Source organism: Rissa tridactyla, chromosome 8 (assembly GCF_028500815.1).
Source record: "Rissa tridactyla isolate bRisTri1 chromosome 8, bRisTri1.patW.cur.20221130, whole genome shotgun sequence".
NCBI classification, from domain to species: domain Eukaryota; kingdom Metazoa; phylum Chordata; class Aves; order Charadriiformes; family Laridae; genus Rissa; species Rissa tridactyla.
The window spans coordinates 43,681,963-43,695,134 of NC_071473.1; the positions used below are offsets into that span (position 1 = coordinate 43,681,963).

At 38.1% G+C, this 13,172-nt stretch overlaps 1 protein-coding gene across 6 annotated transcripts in view; it reads left to right on the forward strand.

The window, feature by feature from the left end:
* ST3GAL3 (ST3 beta-galactoside alpha-2,3-sialyltransferase 3) overlaps positions 1-13,172 on the forward strand; it is a 188,454-nt gene that overhangs the window by 49,257 nt on the left and 126,025 nt on the right. The window contains exon 2 of one of the 6 annotated variants that reach the window (XM_054211306.1): positions 4,254-4,474. The exons of the other annotated variants lie outside the window; for them this stretch is intronic. Coding sequence (XP_054067281.1) covers positions 4,404-4,474 — 71 coding nt within the window. The 5' untranslated portion in view covers positions 4,254-4,403. The remainder of the gene's footprint in view (positions 1-4,253; positions 4,475-13,172) is intronic. 6 annotated transcript variants of the gene reach the window in all.

A 13,172-nucleotide genomic window follows, 5' to 3' on the forward strand; every position in this document is an offset into this window, starting at 1 on the left:
CACCTCTACCTGGGATGGCCAAGTCTTGCAGCAACCTGGCAGTTATGACTTCTCTCCTTACACTAGGCTTTACTGGCCAGCTTGGGTTGTGATTCACTGTCATTAATTCCTTAATGACTGATCAAGAGGCTATAAATGTCCACCTGAAGCCATGACTGTCAGTCTGCTCTAGATATCCTACTGTTAATCTTCCAAATGAGGAAAAATGTATCAAACATTTGAAAGCAACAGGAATGTCAATCTGCAATTTGCTTGGATGCTTACAAGTTTGTATTTCCTTTCCACTTCTTTCTTTAATAATGGATACCAGTATTTTTGTTTGTAAACTGGAGTGGAAAGAATCTCAACACAAAGCAGTGACGATTTGCCATGTCAGAACAACAACAAAGTGCCGAAAGGATGATACTCATCATGCTTTTTATCATAAATCATTCAAATTGAGACTGAACTTCTTAACACTAGGGGTCACTAGCGACTCTGTTTCTGAGGTCAACAGCCTTGTGGAAATTTTGGTATTGGGAGCAAAAAGGCTACTAAACCCTTCTGCCTCTACTACTTAAGAAGGCACCGAAGCAATTTAGTGGCTTTGAATGAGTTGAGGATGCATCCTCTGTACAATGTATATTAATATAAAAACCGTTCTTAATGTTTAGAAAGTCTCGTTGCACTTACTTACAGGGTGTAACATTAAAGTTTTGACTTCAGTCTTGCTGAGCAGCTTGAGAGGTTCCATAATGAAATAAAAGCCTTGTAAGTGTATTGGGAACTGCTGTTCACAGGAAATGAGAGAGTCTCTAGGTAGGAGCTTCTTTTACGAAAGCAGGTGGGTACGTAAACTCAACTATAGTAACTTATCTGCCAAAAAGGTGCTGTAGAAGAACATGTGTGAGAAAGAAGGAATATGGAATTTTTTTTTTTTTCCCCTAAAAGCTCAGTATTTCACTTAGCGTGCAGGAAGGATAGTGTTTACTGCATGAATAGCTGGTCAAGGTTTCTTTTTGGTCTCATTTAATGAAGTATTCTGGGTTTTGTTGCATGCTGTCTGGAACCCACACTGGTTGCACAGTTACCAGTTTTATTTATTGAATTCTCTGTATTGGGACATCCTTGTGATTTAGAGATGATAACATTTGTACCCTTACAATACTGTGGGATGAAACGATACATTATCTTCAGTTTATATATGTAGAAGTCAAAGCAAAGAGATCAGTCCAAAATTTGTGAAGTGGGTAAGTAACCTTTGAATTGAACATCTTGGTGTTGGTAAGGGAAAAAAAGGTTTTTAAATTTTTAAGTAGTTGGATTTTTTGTTTGGAGTTTGTTTTTTTTGTGTGTGTGTTTTTGGTTTTGTGTTTTTTTTTTTTTACAGACTACTTTGCATATCTTATAATGTGTGATTTATTGCACATGTCCATTGACTATCCACACGCTTCTGGCATACCACTTTGGATACCAGCCTGTGCTGTGTCCAAACCACCCACCCAAACCATTCCTCCTTCTGTGTTCGCTGTCCTTTTCTTTGTTGCTTTTAGCAAGTCCCATTGAGTCTTCCTTCCCCTCAAGCATCCTTTTTTTCGTCTTCCTTGCTCACTTCTCTACTTCAATTACAGCGCTCTGAGACAGAGCCTTCTCCTTTTTATATTTTAGTATGAGGCCAAGTGAAGTTTTTACCTGCTGGAGGACTTCCAAAACCCTAAAATTTTTTATAAAACTTCCCCATGACAAAAGCTTTCTATTATTTTTGATTAAAGAAAGATTTTGTTGGCTACTTAAAAAAAATCATATTTATATAGCACCCTAAATGTGCATGTTTGCTTTTCAAAGACATAAAGTTATCTTCTGGAAAGACTTGTAATAAAATCAGCATGCTTGAAATAAATACTGTGAGTTAGGGAGCAAAGAAAGCAAGTACTACACATAGGTGAATTTTTTTTTTCTGTAATTTTCCATTGTTGGTTTTAGGTTGGGTTTTTTCCTTTGTTGTTTGTCTGTCTATTTGTTTCTTCTGTGGAAGTAAAGCTGGCCCTGCTTTGAGAATAGAACTGATGACCTGCAGAGTTCCCGTCCAGCCTGAATTATTCTCTTTTTTTTTTTTTTTTTTTTTTTCAATAGCAAGGGAGCCAGAAAAAAAGCTGAAAAAACCATACTAAATAAATTTTGAAAGAAAAATGAGTGTCAGCCTAGAGGAATTTGCTGCTGTTCCACAAGTTGACCGTGTGTGGTCAGGGTACCAAATACCTCTTCTAAGTATGCACTGAATTCGGTGGAACTTAGCGGTTAAAAATGTTTTCTGCAACTCAATCAAGATCGTACCATCGTAGAGGCACTTTCTATTTTAAAAAAAAATTTGCTTGGAGTTGAAAGGGGTAATGTGTTCTGCACTGATGACTTTATTGGCAGAAATAATTTCATTACATCTGTTGTGATATAATAGTTCTGGTGGAATTTTGCATAGATCATAATTTTATAGGGTTCACTTAATTGACAGCATGTGAGAGTCTTGTGTGACTTGAAGCACTTGGGGCAACAAGTAGTTTTATCTCTTTTTTTTTTTTTTTTTTCTTTAATCTTTCATTTGTTCAAAATCTGTTTCTGGCTGTGTTTGTTGATGTCATTTAAACTAATGACCTGGAGGAATAACACTTTCTAGAAAGGTAGATCTGCATTAAACTTAAGTGCTTTGACTTACATTTTAAATGGCGTTACACAGACGAAAGTGTTTGACGTGAATAAATAGTAATGTGTCAATTTGCCTTTGCTTCTTTAATTTCTTCATGTAATACTACTTTAGTGTCCTCTACCCCGTAGATGTCCAGGGCATGTTATTCAAGTCTAATACATTCTGTTGTGGTTACTGGTTCATCATGGAAATGGTAGTGAAACCAGATTTGTTCACTTTGGAAAGAAAATCTGTCAGAAGTGCTTGAGAAGTGTTTTCTGTGGGACCTTTATGTCTGATGCATGCCTTGCTATAGCATTAGGGAGGCTGGTATGGCCAGGAATCTCACCTGGAAGGGGATGGCCAGTTTTAAAGATACTGTACAGATGCTTCATGGAAATGAACGGTTCTGATCAGATGTCTTGTCGCTCAGAGGTTGTCAGAAAGGAGAATATCAAGAAGGAAGATGCTTCCTCTCTGCTGCCTGTGCTTAGGCTAACTCTTCTTTGGAAAGTCTTTTAGCTTTTAGAAAGCACGATGGTATCCAGGCGTGGATTGTTAATGAAATACAGGATGAATGGAAAGCTGAGGACATCTGTAGGCAACATAGTTTATGAATTACTTTTTTCCTTAGTCAAAACAAGACCTACTGCTCCTCAGGACCAGATTCGTGAAAAAGATCTGTTGCAAGAGGAGTTTATCTTTTAGTTATGCTTGTACCAACCATAACATCATGACCAAAATTAGAATATCAAAACAAAATATGCATGAAGTACAGAAACAGGCAAGTTGCATCAGTTTCTCCCAGGTAAAGAGGTTTCCCAAGCTGCAGAGCCACATACCATTTTAAAACCTTTAAGAATAAAGTCCAACATTTACTGGTTGTGTAGAGAAAAGTACTTAGACAAAAAATATGATTTAATTCACAGGTTTGAATTCTTGGAGGGGCTAATAGTTCCTGAACAACTTAAGGCCATCAATCACATTAGTGACTCAGCCAATGGATTACTAGGTGCCACCAAATGCCAAGATTTGCAGTTGCTTTCTAGCATCTGTGCTTGGCAAAGGGTTGCATGCTTTTATTATTGTTAAATATTTATATTGTAGTAGTTCTTTGAGGCTGGCCAGGTCCAAGAAACAAGAGTTTCATTCACTACAAATTCTGAATCATTCTCTGAACAGAATCTATGTTTGCATTTAATTACATGACGTTTCTGTAGGAGGATCGGCATATTATCATGTAGTTAATTATAGACTGTATCTTAATGCATATTAATGCATATTAATGCCCAGCGGAGGGTTGTGTGGTCATTCTTTATTCTGTCACTTACTACTCCATGAATGCTTGGTTTAGTCACCTTAACAATTACTTTGAGTAAGCCTTGGCATGTTACAAGTGTAGATTCACTTGTCTTGTGCATGTGAAAAACTACTTTTTTGTAATAATCCATGTGATTTGGGGGCTTTTCCCTTGCGCTGTTGCCCTCATGCTTCTGTATCAGCTTTCCTTACTCTGCTGGCATGCCGCTTACTTGGTGAGATGGAAGCTAGTGACTGTTATTTCTGTCCTCATTTCAAACTCATCCTTCAAAAGCTATTTTCAAAGGTACTTCAGCAGTTAGGTTGGCGATTTGATGCTTCTAAACAACAGACAGGAAAAAAAGCTCCCTTTGGGCGGCAGTGGATCTCTTCACCTGCTGCTACAGTCAACTCGAAACCTGGATTTTAAAATCTGAACTGATGAATGACGGAGGAAGCGTCCCGGGGTTTGACTTTGACTGGCGGAGAAGCGCTCCCTCATAAAGTTTTTCAAAGGTTAGAAGATGTGCTGGAGCTTACTGGAATCCTTCACTTCAACAAAAAGATAGTGGGTATTATAATGTATTAACTTGAGAAAGAAAGTTAATTTTTTTAAAGGTAGAAATGGGCAAAAAAAATTGCTACCCCTCTCAATTAGAAAAATGACTGAAAGATCAGTATGGTTGACCACAATAACATAGTACTAACATAGTTAATATACTGTATTTATACAATATATGGTATATATTTTATACTGTGTATGTTGAGAACTTTCAGGGAGTACTGAATTAAAAGAAGGAATGTTTTTTCCAGTGGGCTCTGTACTTTGCTAGACATTCTGTGGTACTGTGTATTTACATGTTTTTCCAATATTATACAGTAGATCTGGGAGGAGGAGCAAATGATTTTTTTTTGAATATTCATGATAATTTCAAACTCTGCTTTAAAAAGAAAAGACAAAGAAATTGAGTCTTGGGGAAGTGGGGGGGTGGGGGAAGGGCTAGAAATAACAATCTTCACCCTGCAAACTCAAAAGAAACTTGATCTAGACTTTGAAAAGACCGTAAAAATGGAGGGAGTTTGGGCTAGAGAAACACACAGATTGGGTTACTTCTGTTTGTTGAAATGTCTTTACTTCAGAGCTTTAATAATGAAGAACTGAAACAGAGCCCCTTCCCCTCATTTTGTTTCGAGGGTGGGAGGTTGCTTTGAAACTGTTTGTGTCTATGTGTGGTACTTCGCCATTAAGCACTGTAAAAATAAGCAATAAACGTGTTGGAATGCTGGACTTTCCCTGTGCCTGCTGCTGTGGGATTTCTTGGTGCCCTGTTTTCCTTCCCATTTGTCTTTTTGTATTCCTGCAATCCTGGGGGGGGGGGGGTGGGGATGGGATAAAAGAAGTGGGAAGTCCCGATGATTGCCCATCCTGCCTATGCAGGGTAAGAGTGTGTCTCGGGCTAAATGAAGGGATTCTGACCATCACAAGCAAGAGCATCCTGGTGCTTTTTCTGAAGGCTTATTTCAAGGCTTAGCATACTTTGACATTGGTGTTTTCCTGTCGGTTGGTTATTTATTTCTCTTTCATTTCAGATTTTTCTTTGACTTTAAATTCATGTCCTTCTACCTAATCTCATCCAATCTTTACTAATTGTTTGAACACTTCAAATATTTAAGAAAATGAACCTGAGCTATTCACAGTGGTTCAATTAAGAGGCTGTTTGTTGTTCATCCATCAAGCCTCCCACGTTTGGGTGGGATGTAATGGCCATCCATCCACATTTTTTTTTGTTTTGCTCTTCTTAGCTCACTTCAGGTTTTTCAGTTTTGATCCTTTGGAATTCTCATAAGGATTTCTCACGTGACTCTGCATTATCAAACTTTGGGATTCCTGTGTTAGACATTACCTCGGTCGATGAAGAAGATAAAGACTGTAGAACGCAGGAATACTGGCTACTTAGTAGAACTGATTCATTACTTGATTTGTTAAGAGCAAAGTAAAAAAAAAAAAAATGTTTGGTGCTTCTAAAAGGGCCAGTTTCCTGAAGCTGGAAGTAATTATGAACCAAACCACGTGGGAAAAGAATGTAAAGCAAAAATATGAATGGCTGGGCATTGTTTAGAGCAGTTTTATACTGTTTGCCCCAACATGTTCAGTTTCATAAGAAAGAAATGTTTATGGAAAAACAGTTTTACTGAGAGTATAAAGGAAAAAAGTGATAATGTATTTGTAGAAAAGGCAGTAAATACAGGAAGTTTTGTTCTGTTTGGATGAGAAAAGAAAAGTGCTTTCATTAATATCAACAAGAAAAGTTCAAGCAGTAGATACCTAAGTTTAAGTGCTTTAGAATTGGTATTTCTAGACAACATTCTCACAAGAATTTCTAAAGAAGTAGCTGCTAGAGATTATTAATAAATCTTCAGACACTAGGGGTTCTCCATATTCTTGGCAGAAAGTTGATGTACAAATATTTTAAAAGCAAAAAAGAAAGGACTCATAAGCTTTTCCAACCCGTTTTTGATTCCGAGCACAATAGCACAATGGCCAATATGAGTTTCCACCAAAAAAAAAAAATAATTGCAATACATATAGTTCCAATTAGTGTGCATATTAAATAGGAAACACTTTTTGTTAGATGGACTGCTGCTTCAAGTGAATATCCATGAAGGTGCCTGGTATGCGTGAGATTGATTTCTTTCTTTTCTTTCTTCACGTTTTCCTCTTAGAACTGGGTTTGCACACTTTGTGGTTTTTTTTTTAACCAGCCATACTAGTTGTATAAAAACTGGGAAGCCTATAAAGAAAAGGCTCAGTTCTTTTTTCTCCTCTGTATCTGTAAGGTGGAACACTTAGTCTGCACGTAGTTCTTCACTGCAGTAGCACTAACCTTATTAAATGTAAGTTTGTTTTCCTGGGGTGGGTATGGTTGCAACTAGTTAACTTTACAAGTTTCTATTAACTGTTGTTTGAGCAAAAAAGTTTACAGTTGTTGCATTCACAGAAGGCTAAATTTACTTTAGTAACAAAACCCAATTCACTGATTATTTATAAGCTCATAAATGACATGGGGCTCTCCTGTTGCTTTGCCCTCTTGGGAGAAGAGCATATAAAAAGCCACTCTTCATGTTCTTCCTTCAGAAAACTGTTCTAAAACTCAGAGATAAACTGAATTTTGGCCAGCTTCTGCGCTAGTGAGCTTGTTAAGTTTCTAGTTACTGAATATCCTCATAGAAAGACCTTCTTGCTCTCTGAATAAACTTATGAATATTGAGTGGATTAGGCTATCTAAGCATTGATCATTTCCAAAACTTCAGTTAAAGAGGTTAGAAATTCTGCATTAAGACCATTAAAGGAATTAGTCTCATTCTAATTGCCCATATAGTTTACTGCAAGGGCTAGACATTCGGTGGGATTGTGGGTTTGATATGGCTTTATGTTAAAACACTGGCGTTCATCATTGTATTCTTGATATTGGTCATAATGACCAAAGTACCAGCACACACTGTGGAAACAGGTGATTTGTTGCTGCCTGTCCTGAATCAAAGCAGTTGTGAGCTTATCATTAAACTGATGAAAGAGTTGCCTCTGGAAATCCCAAAGGCATGTATGTGATCACCAAGCATCAACTCTTCTGCACCCACCTGGCTTGACGTAGATCCCTTCTTGCAGGCCAGTGCCGTTCCGCCTCCAAAAGAGAAATCTACTTCCCTTTTTGTTTCCCCCTTGGAAATGTTTTAGGGTGTCCTCATCTGATGGTTGAATGGAAATCGAGTGTATTTCAGCAAGGGAATGTTATAGTGTTTATCAAGCCTGCTCTGAATTATGTCACATACTCTGAAGAACACTCTTGCATCGGTATCTAGACACAGCTTAGTTGTCAGCTCCTAATTTATATTTTTCTGTAGCTGGCTGTGAGGAGGTTTTGTAAATGGGGTGTATGGGAAGAGACAGCTTACTTTACTCAGTCTGCCTCTAAATTTGTCTTCTGCATTGCTGTAATGTAACCAGAGACATCAAAGCTTTGCTGTCTGTACGTGCTAAGAATGCCATACATAAATTTTAAGAGTATGTAGTAGGTCATCAAGGCAGGGAAGAGTTTGGTGAAACAAACACATACTGACGTCTTACATGCTGAGGAAGGACAGTAAAACCAAGACATACTTTTAACAGCTGTGATTATAATCTATTAGGTAAGAAGACAGTATTTCATTTATGCTGAAAGAAATCAGGAAGCCTTATTGCTGTGCTCGAGAAGAATTGTGTAGCAGAAGAGAGGATGGTGATCTGACAGGTAGTGACATGCTGTGAAACCATGATTTTTAGCTTTCTACAGAGATTGTAGGCTAGAGGAACTCTAGGGTGACAGGGACTGAAGGAACCCTGTTAAATATAATCTAGAGGTGTATTTTATTTTACTTGTTCTGTTCCCAGTCTCATGACTGGAAACCTGACAGTAAGTCTTGCTTAGTAAAAATCTCTTTATTTTGCTGTTTAAAGTTGTTCTAGGACTAGAGGACAAGGTAAGTTTTGACTAGGTTGATAAATTTAGAATATACTTTTTCCTTAGGGAAGCATGACATTGCTGCTAGCATCCTTGACAAATCTGCACTGGAGAAGTACTCTAAAGGCCTCCAGACCTGACAAGGGCTGGTGGGAGAGCTGGTGTTGTGTGATGCCCATTGCAGTGAACGAAACACGACGAAGGCTACTTTGCAGCAGGAAGGTTACTTACAGCTGCCTCTGGTGTGCCATGATAGGGAGTGAGTCACGTAGCAATCGTTGCTGTAAGATGTTTTTGAGGATATGGATGTTTAAATTGAATTGTGAGACTCAGATGAAGCTTTCTCTAGTTGCTTTTGAGAAAACCAAACAATTAAGAGTACAAAGTATTTCATAAAAGTCAATTTAAATTACACATGAGCCCGTGTGATTCTTTCTCTGCTCACAGCAGAAATTAAACCAGGCAAAAATGCTACTCCTGACACGAGCTGCAGCCCCAGTCCTGCTCTCAGCAAGGAGAATCAGGACCAGAAAGAGAGGGATGGAAAACTGACAGAACATGTATGTGCTGTTTCTTCCTTGTCTGCCATGCAATCTGTTCCAGCTCGTTAAAGAAGGATAAACTGAAAAGCCAACTAACAAAATGTTTTTTATTTGCATATTGAATGCGTTTGGATACTTCTGTTTGGTTTCAGACCTTTCAATTCCTACTTAAAAATATCTTCCCCCTGGCTCTTTAAAAGGGCTGATCTTGAAGACCTGAAAAATGTGAGCAGTGTCCTATACAGCTGCAGAATGTTAAGTGCCTTCCTCCTGCTCCTTTTCTTCCTCTTTTAGTGTCCCTTTTTTACATCATTGAAGGCAGAAATCCCCAAAGGTGGTTGTGTCACTTGACTGAGTCAGGGAATCTGATTTGTACAGGATTTAAAGTTGTATTTTATCATCATGGAACTCAGGCTTGGATGATTTTGTGAAGTGTTGCTATTTTGATGAATTAACAAGGAGGAGAGGATAGGATTTGTCCTGTTGAAAGGTGAAACCTATTTCAGTGCTCAGCCTTGGAGCTCTCCTTCAGCCTGTACAAGAAACATCTTGGAAACCCACTTCTGTCTTTTGGATAGCCATGAATAACCTCCTTCTCATGTGGGACTGACGTTCAGTGAAGTTCGGGGTGATATAAGATGAAGGAGGGTCTGATTAATTGGGCTGTTCACAGTTCTTTGAGACAAACTTTATTCTGTTCTCTGACTCATCGGGCTTACATACGGCAGTTTGGATGTTGGTTGGATGGCCTTTTCAGACAAGAAGCTGTTCTTTGAAGTGAAAAAAAGAAGTTATCTTAGCAGAAGAGCATTCACTAGAACAATGTATGGAGTAAACAGGAGAGTTTTTTGATCTGGGTGGCTCTGCAGCTGTTCTTACTGTTAAGAGTTCTGGCTATTCTTAATTATTTACCCTGAAGCAGTTTGGAATTTTTTAGTTTCGTGAGGGCATGTTTAGTCATAGTATCTGCAAAGGTTCTTCCAGGTCAGGGTTGTGTTCTGTGTTTACAGCAAGGTTTCTGGAGGAAACATTTTCTTCCCAACATGTAGCCTTCCTCTTCTTAAGACATCAGTGTGGTACTTACTACATTAATTGATGTCTGCTTGACATCATGACATCTGTCTCTAATATAGGTTAGTGAAGACAGCTTTCTTTGGACTACTACTTCAGAAAGAAGAGAGAGAAAAATTCAGAGCCTCATGACTATATACAGCATTTTGTAAAACTACTGTTAAACCACATTCCCCAATTGTGAGGTCATCTCTACGTACCATCTAAAGCAATTTATTCACTGACCAGTGGTTTTTTCCTCTCGGTATCAGTCTAGCCCAGGAAAAAATAAAAGCCCTTGCCATTTCCACAGTTGTCGTCGTCTTTGGTTAAGAGGAGTTAAGTTGTTATTCCTTCCCAGGCTGTCCAGATCCTCCAAAGAAAAGTTTAAAGGGCAACCTTTATCACCCTTATCCCTGTAAAATTACCAAAGAAACTGAAAAGGGAGAGTGTTGTGAACTGTTCTTGTTAAAGATATGTTATCAGGTAGCTGAGAGAGATTTCTCCAAGTGGGATTTATTTCCCTAAGGTTTGGTCTCTGACAGTTGCCTGGGCAATAGATCTGCTGCTACAACAGAAAGGGTTGAATTTCATTTGTGGGAAAATAAAAATGGCCAGATTGACCTGCCCCAATGTCTTGTCACAAAGTGCTCCCTAGAATTGTTTAGGGAAGGAGAAAAATACACCATTGAGGAGCGATCCTTGCTCCATTGTCACTCTCCAGCTTCCAAGGAGAGGAAGCTTTGGTATTCCCAAGTTGGGGATGCTGTTAGACGTCTTAATAGCATTTGGTCCCGTCTATACATCTGGTTCTATAACATACTGATGTAAAGAAATCAACCAGTTACCTGCATGTTATATGAAAAAGTGCTTCCTTATGTCAGTGCTTTACTGTCTTTAGGATAATTTTGGTTGGTGTTCCTTTGATATGGGAAATAGCGAATAATAAATCACTGTTAATCTTCTCCATAGCATTCTGTTGTACCAGTGCACTCTCTCACGTAGCTAAACGCTGTGAGTTTCTCTGAAATGAAGTGTTCTGTAGCCTGGCTGTGTTCTGCAATGAAATGAACTACATTTTTCAGAAGGAAGACTTGGTGATTAAAACCTTAGTGTAAGTGATTTTCTCATTTGGCATTTAACGTTGCCAAACACTGGATTTTGGCATTCATATCTACTAAACTGTAGTATCCACAGATGTAAAACTGTAATTTCAGCTATGATGCTTTAGGAATTCTTAGTTGATCTTTTTTTTTCCCCACAGCTGTAGGCTTTGGGGCAGTATCTTTGCTTTTAGGGGTACTGATTCCTACTAGTCTGAGCAGGGGATTTCTGGTTTCTAATTGGGTTGAGTTATTTATTCTCATCTCTTTAGCACTTGTTTGTCTCTCCTGGACCTACGCTGCTGGATTACTGTTCCTAATCCAAAGAAAGCATTGCCCGTTTGTAGATGTAACAGATGAGGGTTGGTGATGAAGACTTGAGGGTTACAGCAACAAAATTATGACATTTCAATTTATCTTCTCACATTCCTTCGTTTGGCCAAAAATGGATGTGATAGGTGAGCGTTTTATTTCCCATCAGACTTTTAATTGCTTCGCTTTTTATGGCCATTGTGCTAACAGTGAGTTTTCAGAGGTATTTAAATAGAGAATCGCAGCATCTATTTTTTGCAAGTTTTGAGAATTACATGTTCTGATATTAGGGAGCACTATCATTGCTGACTTTGGGGAAATAGAGTTTATTTATACAGTTCTTTCAGAAAGCAGTTCAGGTGGGAATGCCATCTGACTGCTGAGAGAGTTTTTATTGACTACTGAGTGAGTCCTTACACATCCCATCTCCAAATAGGTGACTGTCCTTCATTAGGTCATCCTTATCTGTAAAACCAGAATGATGATACTTATTACTGAGGATGGAAACCAGTAATTTTGGATCTGTGGAAATAAGAATAGATAAAAGCCCAATAACATACATTCAGGAGTTATGTTAATTATCAGCGAGTTACTTCTATCAGCAAGTAACAACTACATTACAAGTTTCTTTGTCCAAAGATTAATAAATAATTGAAAACTCAGGGAGCAGTCATCCTTATTTTTTTTTTTCTTTGGTAAACAGCTGCCTTCTGTGAAAATAAAATTTCTGTATTTCATGCTTTTTGTTTAGTCTAACAATTGGTATTTCAGCCAGTTGTTTTCTCCTTTCTCTTTTTCTTTAAAGACACAAACAAACCAACCCTCAAATGGACTGTTTTCTTTGCTCCTTATCTGTGTCTTTTCAAACATAATTCTGCTTTTTCTCTGTGCTACTGGTCTTAAAGGTAAGATGTAACACAAACAGAAACTTTAAAAAAAGGGGAAAGCTTTGTAAAAACCAAAGGAGATCTGGGGATCAGGGATATTACTCAATTCTTGGAGGAGTATGCAGCATAAGGTCACATACAAAATGCGCCATGGACTTTTCTAGGATTTTTTTATCTGTATCCTTTGAATCTGGTTTTATAAACTTAGCATTCAGTTTATTTACTTATTTAAAGTAAACAAACAAAATCTTTCTAGCTTGAAAATTTCTGATTCTTTTGTCCACAAGGATCCCACACTTTTTTAGGAGTTGATAAAAGGTTATTAATTGAGAAGCTCCAGGAAGGGTTGCTGGATTCTGTGAACTATAAGATATGGTCCTTTCTGGTAGAGAAATCACTCATAGCAGTATTTCTTAATATGTTTATGTATTTAGCACTGCTGAGACTAATCTGAAATTCCTTCTTCTGCCTAGTGATCTAATTCCTGGTATTTCAAAGACCAGGAATGGAATTCAGTAAGAAGTAGGATCCTCCTGCCTTTTTTGTGGATGGAAACCTCTTCAGTGTGTTTGTGCAAAGATGACATTTCACAAAGGATGAATGGCATCAGCAGCATGTTAGTGGCGTTCAGCTGTCAGCATGCGTTTCCCAAAGGGTAGCATTGACTCGCGTCGCATCTTCATTCAGGGCTATAGAGGTGGCTGTTAGTGGAACCCCTTTAAAACTTTGTTTTCCTTGACCAGTTTAATGTAACCTAATCTTCTTCAGCTGGTGTTCTTCAGTAGTCCAAATAAATAAATAAAAGTATGTGTTGATAATCT